Consider the following 24672-nt stretch of genomic DNA (forward strand, 5'->3'; position numbering starts at 1 on the left):
TGTGTATGGTGTTAGGGAGCGTTCTAATTTCATTCTTTTACATGTAGCTGTCCAGTTTTCCCAGCACCACTTATGGAAGAGGCTGTCTTCTCCATTGTATATTCTTGCCTCCTTTATCAAAGATAAGGTGACCATATGTGTGTGGGTTTATCTCTGGGCTTTCTATCCTGTTCTATTGATCTATATTTCTGTTTTTGTGCCAGTACCATATTGTCTTGATGGAGAACAGTATGGAGGTTCCTTAAAAAACTAAAAATAGAACTACCATACGATCCAGCAATCCTACTAGTGGGCATATACCCCAAGAAAACCATAACTCAAAAAGAGTCATGTACCACAATGTTCATTGTAGGACTATTTACAATAGCCAGGACATGGAAGCAACCTAAGTGTCCATTGACAGATGAATGGATAAAGAAGATGTGGCACATATCTACAATGAAATATTACTCAGCCATAAAAAGAAACCAAACTGAGTTATTTGTAGTGAAGTGGATGGACCTAGAGTCTGTCATACAGAGTGAAGTAAGTCAGAAAGAGAAAACCAAATACCGTATGCTAACACATATATATGGAATCTAAAAAAAAAAGGTTCTGAAGAACCTAGGGGCAGGACAGGAATAAAGATGCAGATGTAGAGAATGGACTTGAGGACATGGGGAGGGGGAAGGGTAAGCTGGGACGAAGGGAGAGAGTAGTATGGACATATGTACACTACTAAATGTAAAATAGATAGCTAGTGGGAAGCAGCCGCATAGCACAGGGAGATCAGCTTGGTCCTTTGTGACCACATAGAGGGGTGGGATAGGGAGGGTGGGAGGGAAACGGAAGAGGGAGGGGATATGGGGATATATGTATAAATAAAGCTGATTCACTTTGGTATACAGCAGAAACTAACACAACATTATAAAGCAATTATACTCCAATAAAGATGTTTTTTAAAAAAGCAATATTTCTAAATGCCAGCAATAGAAAATTGGAAACATTTTAACACAATACTACAAAAAATGAAACAGGTGTAAATTTATCAAAATCTATCAAATCTATATGCTGAAAACCACAGAACATTGATGAAAGAAATCAAAGAAAACCTAATTAAATGGAAAGACATGCCATGTTTATGGATTGGAAGACTCAACATAGTAAAAATTTCAGTTCTCCTCAAATTAATCTGTGGGTTTAGAGCAACAGCAATCAAAATTTCAGCAAGACTTTTTTTGTAGATACAGACAAACTGATTCTAAAATTTATATGAAAAGGCAAAGGAACTTGAATACCTTAAACAATTTTGGAAAGGAAGAATAAAATTTGGAGGAATAGTCTAACAGTTAGACTACCATATACAAAATAAACGTCGTTCTAAACCTCATACCAAAAAAAACATTAAAAGGGATCATAGGTCCAATTAGAAATAAGAGTGTGAAAAGTCTTAGAGGAAAAGGTAGAAAATCTGTATGATATTGGGCTTGCCAACCAGTTCTTATTCTTGGAACCAAAAGCATTTTTCCAGTAACTTATTTACAACACAGAAATAGAGTCACAGACATAGAAAACAAACTTATGGTTATCGGTGGGGAAAGGGGGATGGGAGGGATAAATTGGGAGATTGGGATTGACATATACAGACTAATATATATATATGAAAAAATAGATAACTAATAAGGACCTACTGTATAGCACAGGGACTTCTACTCAATAGTCTGTAATGACCTATATGGGAAAAGAATCTAAAAAAGAATGGGTATATGTATGTGTATAATTGACTCACTTTATTGTACAGCAGAAACTAATACAACATTGTAAATCAACTATACTCCAATACAAATTTTAAAAAGCATTTTCCATAAAAGACATTTGATAACAAGACCATCAAAATTAAACAATTTACTGAGTGAAAGAAACTTAAGAAAATGAAAAGACTAGCTACAGTGTGAGTGAAAATATTTCAAATCAAATGTCTGAAAATAGACTTGTATCTATAATATACAAACAACTCTCAAAACTCAACAATAAAAAAGTACACAACCCAATTAAAAATGGGCAAAAGACATGAGCATATGCTTCACCAACAAGTATGTAAGAATGGCAAATAGATTTTTAATTAGGGGAAGATGGCAGAAGAGTAAGACGCGGACATCACCTTCCTCCCCACAGATACATCAGAAATACATCTACACGTGGAACTGCTCCTATAGAACACCCACTGATCGCTGGAAGAAGACCTCAGACCTCCCAAAAGCCGTGTGGATGAAAGGCTCTTGGTGCTCCAGCCAGGAGTCAGTGCTGTGCCTCTGAGGTGGGAGAGCCAACTTCAGGACACTGGTCCACAAGAGACCTCCCAGCTCCACGTAATATCAAATGGCGAAAATATCCCAGAGATCTCCATCTCAACACCAAGACCCAGCTTCACTCAACGACCAGCAAGCTACAGTGCTGGACACCCTATGCCAAACAACTAGCAAGACAGGAACACAACCCCATCCATTAGCAGAGAGGCTGCCTAAAATAATAATAAGGCCACAGACACCCCAGAACACACCACCAGACGTGGACCTGCCCACCAGAAAGACAAGATCCAGCCTCATCCACCAGAACACAGGCACTAGTCCCCTCCACCAGGAAGCCTACACAACCCACTAAACCAACCGTAGCCACTGGGAACAGACACCAAAAACAACGGGAACTATGAACCTGCAGCCTGCAAAAAGGAGACCCCAAGCACAGTAAGATAAGCAAAATGAGAAGACAGAAAAACACACAGCAAATGAAGGAGCAAGGTAAAAACCCACCAGACCTAACAAATGAAGAGGAAATAGGCAGTCTACCTGAAAAAGAATTCAGAATAATGATAGTAAAGATGATCCAAAATCTTGGAAATAGAATAGAGAAAATGCAAGAAACATTTAACAAGGACCTAGAGGAACTAAAGAGGAAACAAGCAACGATGAACAACACAATAAATGAAATAAAAAATACTCTAGAAGGGCTCAATAGCAGAATAACTGAGGCAGAAGAACAGATAAGTGACCTGGAAGATAAAATAGTGGAAATAACTACTGCAGAGCAGAATACAGAAAAAAGAATGAAAAAAACTGAGGACAGTCTCAGAGACCTCTGGGACAACATTAAACACACCAACACATTCGAATTACAGGGGTTGCAGAAGAAGAAGAGAAAAAGACAGGGACTGAGAAAATATTTGAAGAGATTATAGTTGAAAACTTCCCTAATATGGGAAAGGAAACAGTTAGTCAAGTCCAGGAAGCACAGAGAGTCCCATAGAGGATAAATCCAAGGAGTAACATGCCAAGACACATATTAATCAAACTATCAAAAATTAAATACAAAGAAAAGATATTAAAAGCAGCAAGGAAAAAACAACAAATACCACACAAGGGAATCCCCATAAGGTTAACAGCTGATCTTTGAGCAGAAACTCTGCAAGCCAGAAGGGAGTGGCAGGACATATTTAACGTGATGAAAGAGAAAAACCTGCAACCAAGATTACTCTACCCAGCAAGGATCTCATTCAGATTTGATGGAGAAATTAAAACCTTTACAGACAAGCAAAAGCTGAGAGAGTTCAGCACCACCAAACCAGCTTTACAACAAATGCTAAAGGAACTTCTCTAGGCAAGAAACACAAGAGAAGGAAAAAACCTACAATAACAAACCCAAAACAATTAAGAAAATGGGAATAGGAACGTACATATTGATAATTACCTTAAATGTAAATGGATTAAATGCTCCCACCAAAAGACACAGACTGGCTGAATGTATACAAAAATCAAGACTCATATATATGCTGTCTACAAGAGACCCACTTCAGACCTAGGGACACATACAGACTGAAAGTGAGGGGGTGGAAAAATATTCCATGCAAATGGAAATCAAAAGAAAGCTGGAGTAGCGATTCTCATATCAGACAGAATAGACTTTAAAATAAAGACTATTACAAGAGACAAAGAAGGACACTACATAATGATGAAGGGATCGATCCAAGAAGAAGATATAACAGTTGTAAATATGCACCCAACATAGGAGCACTTCAATACATAAGGCAAATACTAACAGCTATAAAAGGGGAGATCGACAGTAACACATTCATAGTAGGGGATTTTAACACCCCACTTTCACCAATGGAGAGATTATCCAAAATGAAAATAAATAAGGAAACACAAGCTTTAAATGATACATTAAACAAGATAGACTTAATTGATATTTATAGGACATTCCATCCAAAAACAACAGAATACACATTTTTCTCAAGTGCTCATGGAACATTCTCCAGGATAGATATCTTGGGTCACAAATCAAGCCTTGGTAAATTTAAGAAAATTGAAATTGTATCAAGTATCTTTTCCAACCACAACACTATGAGACTAGATATCAATTACAGGAAAAGATCTGTAAACAATACAAACACATGGAGGCTAAACAATACACTACTTAATAACGAAGTGATCACTGAAGAAATCAAAGAGGAAATCAAAAAACACCTAGAAACAAATGACAATGGAGACACAACGACCCAAAACCTATGGGATGCAGCAAAAGCAGTTCTAAGAGGGAAGTTTATAGCAATACAATCCTACCTTAAGAAACAGGAAACATCTCAAATAAACAACCGAACCTTGCACCTAAAGCAATTAGAGAAAGAAGAATAAGAAAACCCCCAAAGTTAGCAGAAGGAAAGAAATCATAAAGATCAGATCAGAAATAAATGAAAAAGAAATGAAGGAAACGATACCAAAGATCAAGAAAACTAAAAGCTGGTTCCTTTTTTTTTTTTTTTCGGTATGCGAGCCTCTCACGGTTGTGTCCTCTCCCGCCGCGGAGCACAGGCTCTGGACGCTCAGGCTCAGCGGCCATGGCTCACGGGCCCAGCCGCTCCGCAGCATGCGGGATCTTCCCGAACCGGGGCACGAACCCGTGTTCCCTGCATCGGCAGGCGGACTCTCAACCACTGCACCCCCAGGGAAGCCCAAAGCTGGTTCTTTGAGAAGATAAACAAAATTAATAAACCATTAGCCAGACTCATCAAGAAAAAAAGGGAGAAAAATCAATAGAATTAGAAATGAAAAAGGAGAAGTAACAACTGACACTGCAGAAATACAAAAGATCATGAGAGATTACTACAAGCAACTCTATGCCAATAAAATGGACAACATGGAAGAAATGGACAAATTCGTAGAAATGCACAAGCTGCCAAGACTGAATCAGGAAGAAATAGAAAATATGAACAGACCAATCACAATCACTGAAATTGAAACTGTGATTAAAAATCTTCCAACAAAGAAAAGCCCAGGACCAGATGGCTTCACAGGCGAATTCTATCAAACATTTAGAGAAGAGCTAACACATTTCCTTCTCAAAGTCTTCCAAAATATAGCAGGGGGAGGAACACTCCCAAACTCATTCTGTGAGGCCACCATCACCCTGATACCAAAACCAGACAAAGTTGTCGCAAAGAAAGAAAACTTCAGGCCAATATCACTGATGAACATAGATGCAAAAATCCTCAACAAAATACTAGCAAACAGAATCCAACAGCACATTAAAAGGATCATACACCATGATCAAGTGGAGTTTGTTCCAGGAATGCAAGGATTCTTTAATATACGCAAATCAATCAACGTGATACACCATACTAACAAACTGAAGGAGAAAAACCATATGATCATCTCAATAGATGCAGAGAAAGCTTTCGACAAAATTCAACACCGATTTATGATAAAAACCCTTCAGAAAGTAGGCATAGAGGGAACTTTCCTCAACATAATAAAGGCTGTATATGACAAACCCACAGCCAACATCGTCCTCAATGGTGAAAAACTGAAAGCATTTCCACTAAGATCAGGAACAAGACAAGGTTGCCCACTCTCACCACTATTATTCAACATAGTTTTGGAAGTTTTAGCCACAGCAATCAGAGAAGAAAAGGAAATAAAAGGAATGCAAATCGGAAAAGAAGAAGTAAAGCTGTCACTGTTTGCAGATGACATGATACTATACGTAGAGAATCCTAAAGATGCTACCAGAAAACTACTAGAGCTAATCAATGAATTTGGTAAAGTAGCAGGATACAAAATTAATGCACAGACATCTCTGGCATTCCTATACACTAATGATGAAAAATCTGAAAGTGAAATTAAGAAAACACTCCCATTTACCATTGCAACATAAAGAATAAAATATCTAGGAATAAACCTACCTAAGGAGACAAAACACCTGTATGCAGAACATTATAAGACACTGATGAAAGAAATTAAGGATTATACAAATAGATGGAGAGATATACCATGTTCTTGGATTGGAAGAGTCAACATTGCGAAAATGACTCTACTACTCAAAGCAATCTACAGATTCAATGCAATCCCTATCAAACTACCACTGGCATTTTTCATAGAACTAGAACAAAAAATTTCACAATTTGTATGGAAACACAGAAGACCCCGAATAGCCAAAGCGATCTTGAGAACAAAAAACAGAGCTGGAGGAATCAGGCTCCCTGACTTCAGACTATACTACAAAGCTACAGTAATCAAGACCGTATGGTAGTGGCACAGAAACAGAAAGATAGATCAATTGAACAGGATAGAAAGCCCAGAGATAAATCCACGCACATATGGTCACCTTATCTTTGATAATGGAGGCAAGAATCAGTGGAGGAAAAGACTGCCTCTTCAATAAGTGGTGCTGGAAAAACTGGCCAGGTACATGTAAAAGTATGAGATTAGAACACTCCCTAACACCATACACAAAAATAAGCTCAAAATGGATTAAAGACCTAAATGTAAGGCCAGAAACTATCAAACTCTTAGAGGAAAACCTAGGCAGAGCACTCTATGACATAAATCACAGCAAGATGCTTTTTGACCCACCTCCTAGAGAAATGGAAATAAAAACAAAAATAAACAAATGGGACCTAATGAAACTTCAAAGCTTTTGCACAGCAAAGGAGACCATAAACAAGACCAAAGACAACCCTCAGAATGGGAGAAAATATTTGCAAGTGGAGCAACTGACAAAGGATTAATCTCCAAAATTGACAAGCAGCTCATGCAGCTCAATATCAAAACAACAAACAACCCAATCCAAAAACTGGGCAGAAGACCTAAATAGACATTTCTCCAAAGAAGATATACAGATTGCCAACAAACATGAAAGAATGCTCAACATCATTAATCATTAGAGAAATGCAAATAAAAAGTACAATGAGATATCATCTCACAGCGGTCAGAATGGCCATCATCAAAAAATCTAGAAACGATAAATGCTGGAGAGGGTGTGGAGAAAAGGGAACCCTCTTGCACTGTTGGTTTGAATGTAAATTGATACATCCAATATGGAGAACAGTATGGAGGTTCCTTAAAAAACTAAAAATAGAACTACCATATGACCCAGCAATCCCACTACTGGGCATATACCCTGAGAAAACCATAATTCAAAAAGAGTCATGTACCAAAATGTTCATTGCAGCTCTATTTACAATAGCCAGGAGATGGAACCAACCTAAGTGTCCATCATTGTATGAATGGATAAAGAAGATGTGGCACATATATACAATGGAATATTACTCAGCCATAAAAAGAAACGAAATTGAGCTATTTGTAGTGAGGTGGATGGACCTAGAGTCTGTCATACAGAGTGAAGTAAGTCAGAAAGAGGAAGACAAATACCGTATGCTAACACATATAAATGGAATCTAAGAAAAAAAACTGTCATGAAGAACCTAGGAGTAAGACGGGAATGAAGACGCAGATCTTCTAGAGAAGGGACTTGAGGATGTGGAGAGGGGGAAGTGTAGGCTGTTACAAAGTGAGAGAGTGGCATGGTCATATATACACTAACAGACATAGAATAGATAGCTAGTGGGAAGCAGCCGCATAGCACAGGGAGATCAGCTCGGTGCTTTGTGACTACCTAGTGGGGTGGGATAGGGAGGGCGGGAGGGAGGGAGATGCAAGAGGGAAGAGATATGGGAACATATGTATATGTAAACTGATTCACTTTGTTATAAAGCAGAAACTAACACACCATTGTAAAGCAATTATACTCCAATAAAGATGTTAAGAAAGAAGAATTTACTTAGACAAATTCACAAAATTGTGTATACTGGGGTACTAATAGTTAAATTGATATAATAGCTTAAATTGGAAACAAGCTAAATTGTAGTGGCTACATAAAGTATGGAATATCCATATAATGGAATATTAAGTAGTCAGTATTTTTACATTGATAAGTGCTCCTGATCTATTGTTAAGATTTTAGAAAGCAGATTATAGAATAACATTAAAATAAATAAATATTTGTGTAAAGAAAAGAGAGCTTATATTGGCATATAAAAATCTGGAAAAATAAGTGAGATGAGATTATGGGGGATTTTCACTTCACTGTATTATTTGTTACTTTTTCAATACTCGTGAATTCAGGAGAATCTATATCTCCTTAATATAATAAAAATAATTGTATATGAGGTAACAAAGAAAATAAATATCTTAAAAATTTTTTAAATGAAATATGCATTAAGGCAAAGATTGTAATTCCAAATTAGTTAAGAACCTGTATTATGTCATGGGTACTACATATTTTTTACCTTTATGGAGTAAGGGCAAAATGGTGAGCGAATTAAACAGAAGACTGGAACTAGTAGACAGCAATTACTATTATCATTGATTTTCTGCATTTTCTGTAAGTATTATCTGCTTGGCAAAATTTACTTCTGTAGGATTTAAGGTCTCTAGCTCTTCTTTATCAGACTACTTCCTTGCACCTATTTTTTAAAAATAAATATTTATTTACTTATTAAAAAAAAAAGAATGGAAAATAAGCACATAAAAAGATGCTGAATATCACTAGCTAATAGGGAAGTGAAAATTGAAACTGCAGTGAGATACCCCTACAGACCTATTAGAGTCACTAAAATAAAGCATACTAACAGTACCAAATGCTGGCAGGGATGAAGACTGGAACTCTCATGATGCTGGTGGAAATGCACAATGGTACAGTCACTTTAGAAAACTATTTGACAGTTTTGTATAAAGTTAAACATACACTTAATATGTGATCCAGCAGTCTTACTCCAAAGAGAATTGAACACTAATTTCACACTAACCCTGTTTGTATATGTTTATACAGACACACACACACACACACACAGAATTGCCACAAATTGGAAACAACCCAGATTCCTTCAATAAGTGAATTGATTACCAAACTCTAAGACAGCCATACATTGGAGAACTACTCAGCAATAAAAAGGAATGAACTTTTGATTTCAGAGTCTGAGTGAAAGAAGTCAGTCTCAAAAGGCTATATGCTGTATGACTGCTTTTATATGATAGTCTCAGAAAGACAAAATTATAGGAATAGAGATCAGGTCAGTGGTTGCTAGGGCTTATGGATTAGGGGAAGGGTGTGAGTATAAAGGGACAGCATGAGGGAGTTTTTTAGGTTGGGTGATGGAAAATTATGTATCCTCATTAAAGTAGTTACAGGAACCTGTACATGTAAAATTCATTGGACTGTACTCCATAAGTCAGTTTGTATGACAAAAGTAAAAAAAAATTAAGTCATAAGTCATTAGTACATGACCTCTGTAACAAATAATTTGAGAATCTAAAGGAAATGGTTGATTTCTTAGGAAGATATGTCAAAATTAAGAATAGAAAACTTATTCAGTGCAGTTATCAAAGCAGAGACTGAAAACGGTGATTAAGGATCTATGATTTTAAAAGATAGCGAGTTTACATGGCTTTACAGCTGAATTCTAACCTTTGAAGGATGGGTGGCTCTAATTCAATTTATACATTTTTCCAGACTATACAAAAAGGTTATAAGCTCCTCAATTTTTTAAATAGCTAAAATAATTTTAACACCAAAACCTGGATAGAGATAGCAAAGAATAAGAAAACTATTGACCAATCTCAGCTATAGATACAAAAATTTGAAATATCAACAAATCAAATATAACTGTATTAGGGGATAATGTACAATGAACAAATTCAGTTTAATCCAGAAATATAAAGTTCATTCAGCTTCAGGAAGTTTAAATGTAATTCAGAATGTAATATAATTCTTTACATCAACCAGTTGAAGGAGAAAAACCTGGGAAGACATCTGATAAAAGTCATGCTAGTGGAAACTGTCAGGTACTTGATGTGCATCCTCTCATTTAATTTTCCTTACAACCCTTTTACTAATGTGGAAACTGGAGCTCAGAGGTTAAGAGGCTTGCTTGAAGTCACAGAGTTGGTGTAGAGGGCCATTTTCAATGTCAAACATTAATTTTTATCAATCTGACAGATGAACAACAGTATGCCAGCCAGTAAAGTGGTTTTAGTGAGGGTGCCCATCTCCTCATGTCTGTCAGTCCTGAATTGCCCATTCATATTCTTTGCTTTATTTTCTATAGAGTTATTTGTCTTTTTTTCCTGCTGATTTGCATAATTTCTTTGTATGTTCTGGAAATTTCATCTTTTGTCTGGTATGTTGCAAATATTTAGTCCCAGGCTGACTTAGTTTATTGTGTCATATGTCAGACAAAAGCTTTAAAGCAATATATCAATGTTATCTTTCATTTTATGCCTTTGCCTTTCTTCTTTCAAAGACCTTTCATTTCCTCAAGACCATAAATAATAGTTTTATGTACTTTCTTCTTTTATAATTTTGGTTTTTGCATTTAGAAAGTTAGGTCATCTGGAACTTATGGTGTTAACTCCTTGCAGTTGGAGTTTAACTTCATTTTATCCCAACTGGATCACTAGTTGTCCCTGCACCACTTTTTGAGCAGTTGCCTGCACACCCATTGGTTTGAAAGGCCACTTTGATCATATATTAAGTTTCTTTATATATACATGAGCCCATTTCTGTTTTCTCCTTCATTCCCTTGATCTGTTTGTTCCTTTGCTAATACCATACTTTAGTTACTAGGGCTTTTTAGCATAGAAACGGAAAGGCAGTGTATACAGAGCCTGAGAGCATGGGGCTTTGAGCCAGGTAGCCTGGTTTGAGTCCTGAGACTACCTTTAACTAGGTATGTGACTTTGGGCAAATAACTCAAGCTCTCTCTACGTCAGTTTCCTTATATGTAAAATGGAGATATTAATTCACTGCTCATCTCTTAGAGTTATTGTGAGGATAAGATGAATTAATGGAAATAAAGCATTTAGGATAATGTATGGCAAAGGGGAAGACTCAGTAAATGCAACCTATTCCAGAATTTGGACTTGGTAGGTCACTTACTCCCCACACAGGCCATTCTACTTCCTCAAAAGTATCTCGTAGTCAGCAATTATATATTAGGATTGCTTTGAATTTATAGACTAATTTAGGGAGGAACTTACACCTGTACAGCACTGGGTCTTTCCATCCATGAACTTGGTGTATGTCCCTCCCTACATTCATGTCGTTTTATCTTTTTCAGAAATATATTGACATTTTCTTCACAGTAAAAACTGGCATATTGCCACATCCACTCTGCTCAATCAGCAGGTTCAGCTAGATGGTTCACACTCACAAAACCCAAATAGGCCATCCTGGCACCCATAAGTATTCAACTTTGCAGACTGCAGAACAAGAAACCCAGCCTGCCAGAAGGCTGGCATCAGCAAGCATTCTCAGCTGTCTAGGGCTCGTCTCTGCCCCCATTAACAGCTCAGGTGTGAAGAAATGAGAGCATATGGGGGGGGATGGGGGAGAACAGGAGCCACTATGGCTTAGAAGCCCCATGTCCCAAATTAGGGACCACTCTGTCTTTGTTCCCTGTGTGTAGCCTCGGTCCCAGCCAGGGTCAGGGCCCAGGAACGATAGGCTCACTGCACTCAGGGACCCTGAGCTGTGACTCCCAGCAGGTGTTGATGTGCAGTCCCAGCCCTCCCAGACCAGGCTCAGGGTACCTCCAGGGACATTGTTTCGGAAGCAGGCCCGCGCATCCCACAGGTGACCATCCACCTTCATCAGGTTTCCAGGGCAACCAAACTAGAAAGTGAATCCAAGGTCAGTGCCTCACCTCGAGGGAGAAAGGGTTTTGGTAATCCTACTTTCAGAGGTACTATTTCCAGAAGGAGGACAGAATACATGGCAGCAAAACCAACAGATATTTACTATAGTATTTCTCATTAGATTCATAGTTTTTGTTCTTCTGTTCATAGTGCTGAACACTCTAAATAGTAATAGTAGAGTCAGTGGGTTATGTTGGTTTTTTCTAGGTAGATGATCATATCATCTGCAAATGACAGGTTTGACTCTTTCTAATATTTGTGTGTGTGTGTGTGTGTGTGTGTGTGTGTGTGTATCCTTTTTTTCAGGAGCATTCTTATTTCATTGGTATGGAGCTATAAAAGTTGAATAGCAGAGTTGGGTGGCAAATACCATTCTTTCTGACTCTAATGGGAATACTTCTGTCCATCATTAAGTATGAGTTTGTTATGATTTTGTGGTAGACACCCTCTATTCCTTTATTAAGTTAAGGAAGTTTCTTTCTAATTCTAGTTTACTGAGAGTTTTTAATCATGAGTGTCTCAAGTTTTATCAAATGCCTGTTTGTCATTTTCTGAGATGATAATGTGGTTGTTTCATTGTTTTAAAAGTTTCCAACATTGAAAGCTTTTAAAACAGTGAACTGATGTTTCATTCCTCAGATAAACCCTACTTTGCCACGATGTATTATTCTTCTTTTAATACAAAGTAGATTCTAGTTGCTAAAATTTGGCCTAAGATTGTTACATCTATGTTCATAAGTGAGATTAGTCTAAAGTGTTCTTCTTGTCTTGGGCTCCTCTTGTCTAGTTTTGGTATCAGGATTATTTTATTAAGTTATAAAATGAGTTGGATTTTTTTCTCTTTTTCGGAAAGAAAATATAGCATAATAATTAAGAACATGGCTCTGTAGCCAGATGCTTTGGTTGGAATCCTGATTTGCCACTATCTTGATGTCTAGCACTATCAGTTACTTTCACCTATTTTTGAACCATATATAAATGGAGCCATATAGTATGTACTCTTTTGGGTCTAGTTTCTTTCAATCAGTATTATGTTTGTGAGGTTCATCCGTGTGGTTACATGAAGCAATAGTTTAGAAATTCTCATTGCTGTATAGTATTCCATTGTCTGAATATACCACAGTTTGTTTATTCATTCTACTATTAAGAGATAATTTCAGTTTTTAAAAGGCTTTTACAAATTGTGCTGCTATGAATATTCTTGTTGTTGTGAACATATGTACATTTGTTGGATACATACCTGGGGGTGGAATACGTATGTATATATGTTCAGCTTTAATAGATAATGCCAACAATTTTCCTAAAGTGTCTTTACTGCCTCTCACTCCACATCCTTGCCAATACTTAATAATGTCTGCCTTGTTCATTTTTGCCATTCTGGTAAGTGTGTAGTAGTATTGCATTGTGACTTTAATTTCCATTTTGTTGACCACTAATAAAGTTGAAAACCTTTTCATATTTTTTTTTTAGTTCTAGCATGTTATTATTCTATGAATAGCATCCGTATTATACATGGATATAGTCCGTGGATTAAACCCTATGTTCATAGCCCCAAAATTAAAGTCAAATAATCAGGATGTTTTTATTTAGGTCCATAACATGTGCATAACAATTTATTAGGTTGTATTAGTTAAAATTACACTTGGTTGAGAACCAAGCAAAAACTCTAAAAATAATGCCTTCAGCAAAGTTAAAGTTTAATTCTCCATCATGGAAAAATAGTAAATGGGTAGACAGTAAATGGCTGTTATTAGGGAAATAGGTATCTTATATCTTATTGCTCCATTTACAGGGTCTCCAAATAGTCCAAGATGGATGTTAAAATTTCAGACATACAATGATTTCCTAAACAGCAAATGGAAGGAAGTTAAAAAAACCCAAAACCTTCCTTTTAAGGAATCTCCCTGGTTGTACATATAACCTTTTCATAAATGTCTTATTGGCTAGCAATTATATGGTAACAACTAGCTGCAAGAGATACTAAGAAATATTTTAGCTTACAGGCAACCTACCAGCTAAAAATTAGCTTCTGTTTACTAAGAAAGATACTTAAAGGATATTGAGAGCAGCATCTTTCATACAGGAAGTGGTAGAGAGAACTCAAAGAAGTAAAAGCCGCAGTCCCTATTCATAAGAGAATTTCAAATGTATTGAGTAGTAAAGACTGTAATGTAAGATTCAGCCAGAAAGTACAAAGAATAAACATTGTGATAGGAAATTTAAGGAACCTAGGAACTCATGAAAGGGGCAACCTGGACAGAAACAGAAAATATAACATAGGCACAGAATAAACATTAATTGAATGAATGAATAGGTAATTGAAAGAGTAAATGAGCATTTGGCTAATTTTTTTTTCAGTTGAGAACAACTGAAAATCACACAATACTGTGAGGGAGATACTTTAACATTTAATTGCTTATAATGACGGGTTATACTTTGGGGGATTAGTGCAATAACATATATATAATCAATTATACACCTTGTATTAATAAACATTCTTTTTGAAGTTTGTACTCCTGTCTTTTTCAAAAGGGATAAAAGTAGAATGTTTCCAGTATCTTATGGATGTTGCGAGGCATTAGATAATTAAAAAATATTCCAATTGCGCAAAATCCCCCCTTCCCTAAATGCAACAACATTTCCAAAGCTTATAGGTATTGTGTATTTACAGATAAGGCCAACCTCCCACCATGCAGAAAGGTAATAATGAAAAATGACTTTAAAAACAACACCCATTCATCTTTGTGATATATCCAGGAGGGAAGTAACTACTGGCATAAACTATAAATTATATGAAGGGCGACATATGCAAGATGGACTAGAAGGAAAAGTCCAGGACCACATGGCTGCATGGATGAATTCTACCACTCAGAGAAAAATTAATACCAATCCTTGTTAGGCGCTTCCAAAACACAGAAGAGGGAGCACTTCCAAACTCATTTTATGAGGCCAGCATCACTCTGATATGAAAGCCTGACAAGGATACCACAAGAAAAGAGTACGACAGGCCAATATCCCTAATGAACAGAAATGCAAAAATCTTTAATAAAATACTAGCAAACTGAATTCAACAGCACATTGAAAGAATTATACACCATGAACAACTGGGATTTATCCCTGGGATATAAGGATGTTTCAACATATGCAAATCAATCAATATGATACACCACATTAATAGAATGAAAGATAAAAACCACATGATCATCTCAATTGATGCAGAGAAAGCACTGTAAAAACTCTCAACAAAACAGGTATAGGAGGAACTTACCTCCATGCAATAAAGGCCATATATGAAAAGTCCACAGCTAACATCATAATCAGTGGGGGGAAAAATGAAAGCTTTCCCTCCAAGATCCAGTACAAGGCAAAGATACCCACTCTTTCCACTTCTATTCAACATAATACTGGAAATCTTAGCCAGAGCAGTTAGTCAAGGAAAATAAATAAAAGGCATCCAAATCAGAAGTAAAATTTATCTCTGCTTGCAGATGACATGATAATATGTGCAGATAACCCTAAAGACTCAACAAAAAAGCTGTTAGAACTAATAAATTTGGTAAAGTTGAAGAATACAAAATCAACGTACAAAAATTAGTCTTGTTTCTATACACAAACAATGAACTATCCAAAAAGGAAATTAAGAAAGCAATCCTGTTCACAATAGCAACAAAAATAATAAAATGCTTATGAGTAAAGTCAAAGACATATATACCCACTGAAAATTATAAAAACATTCATGAATGAAATTAAAGAGGACACAGATAAATGGAAAGACATCTTGTGTTCATGGATTAAAAGAATTAATATTGTTAAAATGTTGTTAAAGTGATCTAAAGAGTCAATGCATTCCCTATCAAAATGTCAATGGCATTATTTTTTTACAGAAATAAGAAAAGCTCCTAAAATTCATATGGGATCACAAAAGACCCCGAATAGCCAAAGCAATCCTGAGGAAGAAGAATGAAGATGGAGGCATCACATTTCCTGATTTCAAATGATATTACAAAGCTACAGTGTTCAAAACATCATGGTATTGGCACAAGAAACAGACACATAGATCAATGGAACAGAATAGAGAACCCAGAAATGAACCCATACACCCATGGTCAACTGATCTTTGACAAGAGTGCCAAGAATACACAATAAAACCAAGAAATGATTTTGGGGGGACTTTGTATCCACTTCAAGAAAAATGAAATTGGACCTTTTACTCACACCATATACAAAAAGTCAACTCAAAATGGATTAAAGACTTAAATGTAAGATCTAAACCCATAAAACTCCTAGAAGACAACATAGGGAAAAAGCTTTTTGGCACTGGTTTTGGCAATGAATTTTTATTTGATATGGCAAGAAAAGCAAACATAGACAAGTAGGATTGCATCAAACTAAAAAGCTCTGGGACTTCCCTCATGGCACAGTGGTTAAGAATCCGCCTGCCAATGCAGGGGACACGGGTTCAAGCCCTGGTCTGGGAAGATCCCACATGCCGCGGAGCAACTAGGCCCATGCACCACAACTACTGAGCCTGTGCTCTGGAGCCCATGTGCCACAACTACTGAAGCCCGCGCACCTAGAGCCTGTGCTCTGCAACAAGAGAAGCCACTGCAATGAGAAGCCCATGCACTGCAACGAAGAGTAGCCCCTGCTCACTGCAACTAGAGAAAGCCTGCGCACAGCAAGGAAGACCCAACGCAGCCAAAAATAAATAAAAAGCTTCTGCACAGCGAAGGAAACATCAACAGAGTAAACAGGCAGCCTATGGAATGGGAGAAAATATTTGCAAACCGTGTATCTGATAAGGAGTGAATATCTAAAATATACAAGGAACTCAGTAACAAAAAACCCAAATAACTCTATTAAGAAGTGGGCAAAGGACCTGAATAGACATTTCTCAAAAAAAAAAAACACATACAGATGGCCAACAGGTATATGAAAAGGTACTCAACATCATCAGTCATCAGGGATGTGTGCAAACACACACAAACGAACACACAGTGGAATATTCAGCCCCCAAAAGAAGGAAATCCTACCATTTGCGACAACATGGGTTAACCTGGAGTGAAATAAGCCAGTCACAGAAGGATAAATACTGCATGATTCCACTTATATGAGGAATCTAAAGTAATCAAACGCATAGAACCAGAAAGTAGAATGGTGGTTGCCAGGGGCTGAGGGGAGGGAGAAATGGGGAGATGATGGTTAAAGTTTCAATTATTCAGGATGAGTAAGTTCTAGACGTCTAATATACAACAGTGTGACTGTAGTTAACAATACTGTATTGTGTACTTGAAATTTGCTAAGAGGGTAAATCTTAAGTGTTCTCACCACCGTGCCCCTCCCCACCAAAAATGGTAACTGTGTGAGGGGATGGATATATTAGTTTGATTGTGGTGATTATTTCACAATATATATCAAAACATTAAGTAGTACACCTTAATTATATACAATTTTCATTTGTCAATTATACCTCAGTAAATCTGAAAAAAAATTACATGCAAGATGAGAGCTCAAACATAAATAAAAGGTAACAGAAGCAGAATTAGGATGTGAAAGCCTCTTTGTTTTTTCAGTCTCCATTCTTTCAGGAAGAGAAAAAAACAGTAGCTGTTTCACTAGATGAAAAGCAAATACGGGAACTGCAAAAGTGGGATACTGCATCTCGTGTTCTCATTTTTGAAAGTGTCTATAACTGCTTATTAATTCCTCTAGGTAACTATCTGTTCTTGTTGATGATATTATTCTTTATGGATGATTGGTGATTACTGTTAATTGAAGTACAGAGCACTGCTTTTCTCTGACCTCCAGAATGCTGTAGGGGAAACATTTTAAGTATGAAGAACAAATTTATTTTTGTAACATGGTGAAGATTAGAGACCTGAAAAAATCTATTTTTAGCTGGAAACTTATTCTCCGTGTTCTACAAGTTTTAGACTGTGTTTCTCATTGCATTCTCAATAAATGGTGCTGATCTTGTAAAGGAAAAATGCTATCAGAATGCAAGAAAAGAGAATAATTGAATTCTCAGTCATTACAGCCTAAAGTACTTTAAAAGGTCATTGAGTGTCCTTCAGAAACTTGAGTCTGTAGAAATAAAGGGGCTCATCCAAGACCACGTGGCTGGGCAAGAGCAAGGCCAGTGCTCATTCTGTGTCCCCTTTTAAGAATGTCAAATCCCGAATCTATTTAACTTAAGAAGTCATGGACAAGATTACCAAAGTCCTCACTAGAAGCACTGTTTGAATTCCTGAGCCTTATCCTTGTTTTATCTGCACTCTGCTTTTGAATTTTTCTTCTGCCTTTATTGGGTTACATAGGATCTAGAACCTACATATAAATCAGGCATAGGGCTGACATCACCACAATCAAGGTAATAGACATATCCAACACCTCCAAAGTTTCCTTGTGTTGTCTTTGTTTTGTTTCATATAATTTTGTTTTTGTGGTAAGAAGACAATGTGAGATCTACCCTCAGCAAATTTTGAAATGCACAATACTGTATGCCCATTGAATAACTACTCCTCTTTCCCCTACCCACATCCACTGGCAACCACTATCGTATGGTCTGCTTCTTTGAGTTTGACTATTTTAGATTCATCATATAAGTAGCATCATGTGTATATGTCAATCCCAATCTCCCAATTTATCCCTCCCCCCTTTCCCCCCTGGTAACCATAAGTTTGTTTCCTACATCTGTGACTCTATTTCTGTTTAGGAGTTCCCTATGTATTTTGGATATTAACTCTATTAGATATATGGTTTGCAAATATTTGATACCAGTTCTTAATTTTAATATGTATAATTTTTTCCCATTTTGGAGCTCTTTGTGTTCTGTTTAAGAAAATTTTTCCTACCCGAAGCTCATTCAGACGTTCTACTTTTTACCTAAAAGTTTCATTATTTTACCTTTCACATTTATATCTATAATACACCTGGATTTGATTTTTGTGTATGGTCTGAAGCAGGGGGTCAAGATTCATTTTCTTTTTCACATGGATGTCCATTGAGTCAGAATCGTTAATAGAAAAGACCATTTTTTGTCATCAATCAGGCATTTGTTTATGTGTTGGTGTTTCTGGATTCTTTACTTGGTCCATCCTTGGTTTGTTGTCTATCCTTGTACCAGTACTACACTGTCTTGATATTGTAGCTTTACAACAGGTCTTGACATGTGGTAATATTGGGTTGGCCAAAACGTTCATTCGGTTTTTTTCCATAAGATGGCTCTAGTAGCGTTTAGTTGTCTTTAACTTCATTCGAAACAATTTTGTTAGATTGCATTGTGACAGCTGTCACATCAGCATGCATTAAAAAAATTTATCAAAATTGGTGAATTTTTGTGTAGCCATTTTAATATTGAAGATGGAAGAAAGAAGCAATATTTTCAGCATATTATGCTTTACTATTTCAAGAAAGGTAAAAATGCAATTGAAATGCAAAAAAAGATTTGTGCAGTGTATGGAGAAGGTGCTGTGACTGATCAAACGTGTCAAAAGTGGTTTGTGAAGTTTCCTGCTGGAGATTTCTCACTGGATGATGCTCCATGGTCGGGTAGACCAGTTGAAGTTGATAGCCATCAAATCGAGACATTAATTGAGAACAGTCAATGTTACACCCATGCAGTAGACAGCCAACATACTCAAAATGTCCAAATCAAGTGTTGAAAATCATTTGCACCAGTTTGGTCACGTGAATCGCTTTGATGTTTGGGTTCCACATAAGTTAAGCAGAAAAAACCTTGACCATATTTCCACATGCGATTCTCTACTGAAACGTAATGAAAACGTTCCGTTTTTAAAACAAATTGTGATGGGTGATGAAAAGTGGATACTGTACAATAATGTGGAATGGAAAAGATCGTGGGGCAAGCGAAATGAACCACCATCAACCACACCAAAGGCCGGTCTTCATCCAAAGAAGGTGATGTTGTGTATATGGTGGGATTGGAAGGGAGTCCTCTATTATGAGCTCCTTCTGGAAAACCAAATGATTAATTCCAACAAGTACTGCTCCCAATTAGACCACTGAAAGCAGCACTCGAGGTAAAGTGTCCAGAATTATTAAACAGAAAATGCATAATCTTCCATCAGGGTAATGCAAGACCACATGTTTCTCTGATGACCAGGCAAAAACTGCTACAGCTTGGCTGGGAAGTTCTGATTCATCTGCCGTATTCACCAGACATTGCACCTTTGGATTTCCATTTGTTTCAGTCTTTACAAAAATTCTCTTAATGGAAAAAATTTCAGTTCCCTGGAAGACTGTAAAAGGCACCTGGAACAGTTCTTCGCTCAAAAAGATAAAAAGTTTTGGGAAGATGGAGTTATGAAGTTGCCTGAAAAATGGCAGAAGTTAGTGGAACAAAATGGTGAACACGTTGTTCAATAAAGTTCTTGGTGAAAATGAAAAATGTGTCTTTTATTTTTAACTTAAAAAATGGAAGGAACTTTTTGGCCAACCCAATACATGAGTCCTCCAGCTGTGTAATTCTCAAATGTTGCCTTAGCTATTCTTAGCCCTTTGCATTTCTACATAAATTGCAGAATTTGTCTTCTCAGTATCCACAGGAAAAAGACCTGCTGGGGTTTTGATTTGGATTGCTTTAAGTCTATAGCTCAATTCAGGGAAAAATGACATTTTTTAAGTGAGGTCTTCCACTCCATGAGCATGTTATATCCCTCCTTTTGTGTGGGTCTTTAATTTCTCTCAGTAATATGTTATAATTTTCAGTATAGAGGCCTTGTACCTCTTGTTGGATTTTTTCCTAGTTATTTCATCTTTATTTTAAAAATACTGTAGAGCTATTATAAATGGACTAATTTTTTAAAGTTCATTTCCTATTTTTTGCTAGTATATATGAATTAAATGGATTTGTTTATGTTGGTCTTATGCCCAGTGACCTTGCTAATTTACTTATTAATTCTAATAGTGTGTGGGTTTTTATAATCTTCTACAAACACAGTCAGGTCATTTTTGAATAATCACAATTTTATTTCTTCCTTTTTAATCTGCATGCCTTTTCTTTTATTGCCTTACTAAATTTGCTAGGACTTTCAGGGATGATATTAGGCGTCCTTTTTTATTCCCGAGTTCAGAGAGACAGTTTTTAATAATTCACCAATAAGTGATGTTTATTGTAGATTTTTGACAGATATTCTTTATCTGTTTAAGAAAATTCCTCTCTTAGCTATATTTTAGCTATGTTTTATTTTATTATTGTACTAGTTGTATGCTCTGGGACAGGCTATATCAGACTGGAGTTTCTCTTCCTTAACTATCTTGGCCTCATGCCTTCTGAGGGTGTAGATCTTTCCTCAGTATTTAAATCTCTTCTTTGGTTTCTGTTTTCTTTCAGGTTTTCTACTTCTCCTTGAGTCAATTATGGTAATTTATATTTCCTAGAAAATTGTCGGTTTCATCTAAGTTTTCCATTTTTTTTTTGACTTGAGGAAATATGTAGTTTTATTTTTTAAATGTTTTATTTTCTTTGTAGCATTTATCACTAATGTAATTTAATTTTTCATTCATTATTTATGGTCTCTCCACTATATTGTTGTCTCTATGACTGTGGGGACTGTGTCATGGCCTGCCACATAGTAGCCATTCAGTAAATATTTCTTGAGTGGATGATTGTGTGATCTCTCTTTAAGTATGTCCCCTTTTCCATTGCTAATGCTGTTTACTTGTTTTTTCTCTTTTTTCTTTTCTTTTTTTTTTTTAACATCTTTATTGGAGTATAATTGCTTTACAATGGTATGTTAGTTTCAGCTTCACAACAAAATCTCTTTTTTCTTGATTCTCTTTCCAGAGGCTTATCTATTTTGTTGGTCTTTTCAAAGGACCCACTTTAGGTTCTCTTGATCAACTCAATTTCTTTGCTTTCTTTTTTAAAAATAGTCTGCTTTTCCCTTTATTAATTTCTTCATTGTATTTTCTGTATGTTTTATTATTGCTGCATTGTTCTTCTTATTGTTATCCTTATTCTAAATTCCTGAGATGAAAACTAATTTACTTTCTGTCTCCCTTGCTTTCTAACAAATACATTTAAGGCCATATATTTTCTTCCTCACTTTGGCTCCATTACATAGGTTTTGTTGTATAGTAGTTCCAGTGGTTTTTTTTTAAGTTCTAACTCATTTGTGTTTTCTGTTTTTATTTTCTCTTCAACTCAAGAGTTATTTAGAAATGCATTTAAAACGTCCAGATGTGTAGATCTGGGCCAGGTTGGGGGGGATATTTTTTGCTATTATGTTCATTTTTAACACTACATTATGGTAATTGTGGCCTGTGTGATATCAGCTTTATGGAAATTTTTTGATACTTCCTCTGTTACCTAGAACGGGGATCCACAAACTACAGCTTGTAGGCTACATGGGCCTGGTGCCTATTTTGGAAATCAAGTTTTATTGGAACACAGCCACACCCATTTGTTTACATACTACCTATGACTGCTTTCCAGCTACAACTGCAAAGCTGAGTGGCTGTAATAGAGACTCTGTGGCCCATACAGCTTAAAACATATACTGTTTGGCCTTTCCATTAAAAAGGTTGCTGACCCCTGACTTCAAACATGGTCAATTTTTATAACTTTTTCATATGAATTGAAAAATATGTATATTGTCTCTTGAGTAAAAGTCCCTTATAGCCTTGTTAGAATAAGCTTGTTAAGTTGTGTTATACTGATCCTTATATCCTTCCTCATTGAGAGAGATATGTATAAACCTCCCATCATAACTGAATTTGTCTATTTCCTATATTTTAGTCAGGGTTAGCCTTATATATTTTGAAGCTGTATTGTTAGTGCATAAAGAATGTATAAAGGTCCATAACTTTTATATTGTCCTGGTATATTTTTCCTTCATAAAATATGAAGTAGCCCTCTTTGTCCCATTTATTTATGCGTATATTTATACATGCCTTGAATTCTTTCTTTGTAAAGCATGTTACTATTCCTGTTTGGATTAGGTTCAACTACATATATTAGGAAAAAATAATAAATAAAATTAGTTTAAAGAAGAAAGATTTTTTCTTGGGTAGAAGAAGTCTGGAGACAGGTATTCAAGGGACCTATAGTATCAGGGACCCGGGCTCCTATCTTCTGCTTCACCATCTCGGTGTATGGTTTCCATCCTAAGGTCCCCTCATGGTCCACGAGACTTCTGGAGCTCCAGCCAGCACATCTCCATTGAGGGCCAGAAGGAAGAGGAAAGGTAGGAGGGCAAAAATGGGCTGGTCCCAGCTCTGCCAATTTCTAATAAGTGACCTTCCCAGAAAGCCCCAGAAAACAATTCAATTTTCATCTCATTGGCAGAATTTAGTCAAGTGGCCACACCTAAGCTTCCAGGGAGGCCTGTCAGATAGCTCTGTCTGCTAAAAATTGGCATTGTTACCAAGGACATTTGGATTAGGACAGCTAGCAACTTCTGCCACTCCCTGTTTGTTGCATGTTGTAGTTCTTGTTAATATCATTTTCCTGTTATAACTTTCTCCATCCCTTTATTCTCAACCTTCCTCAGTTATTTTGTTTCAGGTATGTCTCTTTTAAATAGAATATAGCAAGATCTTGAGTTACTTGGTTTTAAACAATCAGAACATCTGTCTATTAATAGGTGAGTGTAATGCATTCATTTTATTATCATTGCTGGTATATGTGGCAGTATTCCTGCCATTATTTTTTTTCTGCTTTCTTTGTGCCATACTTTCTGTTTAATTCTTTTTACCTCTCCTTCCATTTGTTACTCTGATTGAGTTTTCCATTACCTGTTTTTTCAATTTTAGACATTGTCCTTACTGTTTTGATTCTTTTAGATAATACTCTTAATGTTTTACAACATTGTTTTGAAATAATTTCAGATTTACAGAAAAGTTGCAAGAATAGTACAAAGGATTCCTGTGTACCCTTCACCCAGATCCCCCAAATGTCAGAATTTTATCATATTTCTGAATAATTTTTCCTGAACCATTTGAGGATAAGTTACACAAATGATGTCCCTTCAGTGGATATTTCCTAAAGAACAAGGACATTCTCTTACATGACAATAATAAAATAATATCAGGAAATTAAAATTCGTATAATACTGTATCTGATCCATAGATGGTATTCTAATTTCATCAGTTTTCCTAATAACATCCCTTACCGTACGAAAAAACAAAACAAAAAAACCCTTATCCTGGTCCAGGATGCAGACCAGGTTCACACATTGCACATAATTGTCATGACTTTTTAGTCTCCTTTGATTGGAAACAGTTCCTGTGTCTTTTGTGACCTTAATATTTTTGAAGACTGCAGGCCAGTTATTTTGGAAAAATGTCCCTCATTTTGGATTTGTTTATGTTTTATCATAATTATATGGAGATTATATACTTTGGCAATAACACCACAAAAGTGATGTTGTGTTCTCAGTGATTTGTTTTAGGAGGCACATGATATCAATTTGTCCCTTCATATGTGATTGCAACTTTGACCATGCCCTTAAGGAAGTGTCTATGAGGTTTTCCACTATAAATTTTTCCCTTTGAAATTAGTAAGTATCTTGTGGGGAGTTTTAGCATTCATCAATGATCCTTTCCTAATTATTTATTATTAAGATGGTTATCAAAGGCAATGGTCTAATTCCATCATTCCGTCTACATTTACTAGTTAGCATTCTACTCCAGGGAAGGGCTT

The 24672-nt window shown here is 36.3% G+C and overlaps 1 protein-coding gene across 2 annotated transcripts in view; it reads left to right on the forward strand.

The window, feature by feature from the left end:
• Positions 1–24672, forward strand: part of BRCC3 (BRCA1/BRCA2-containing complex subunit 3) — a 76233-nt gene that overhangs the window by 26520 nt on the left and 25041 nt on the right. Inside the window, exon 8 of one of the 2 annotated variants that reach the window (XM_082681302.1) lies at positions 23141–23215. The exons of the other annotated variant lie outside the window; for it this stretch is intronic. Within the exon in view, the coding sequence (XP_082537428.1) occupies positions 23141–23215 (75 nt within the window). The remainder of the gene's footprint in view (positions 1–23140; positions 23216–24672) is intronic. 2 annotated transcript variants of the gene reach the window in all.

Source organism: Grampus griseus (assembly GCF_964374135.1).
Source record: "Grampus griseus genome assembly, chromosome: X".
NCBI lineage: Eukaryota > Metazoa > Chordata > Mammalia > Artiodactyla > Delphinidae > Grampus > Grampus griseus.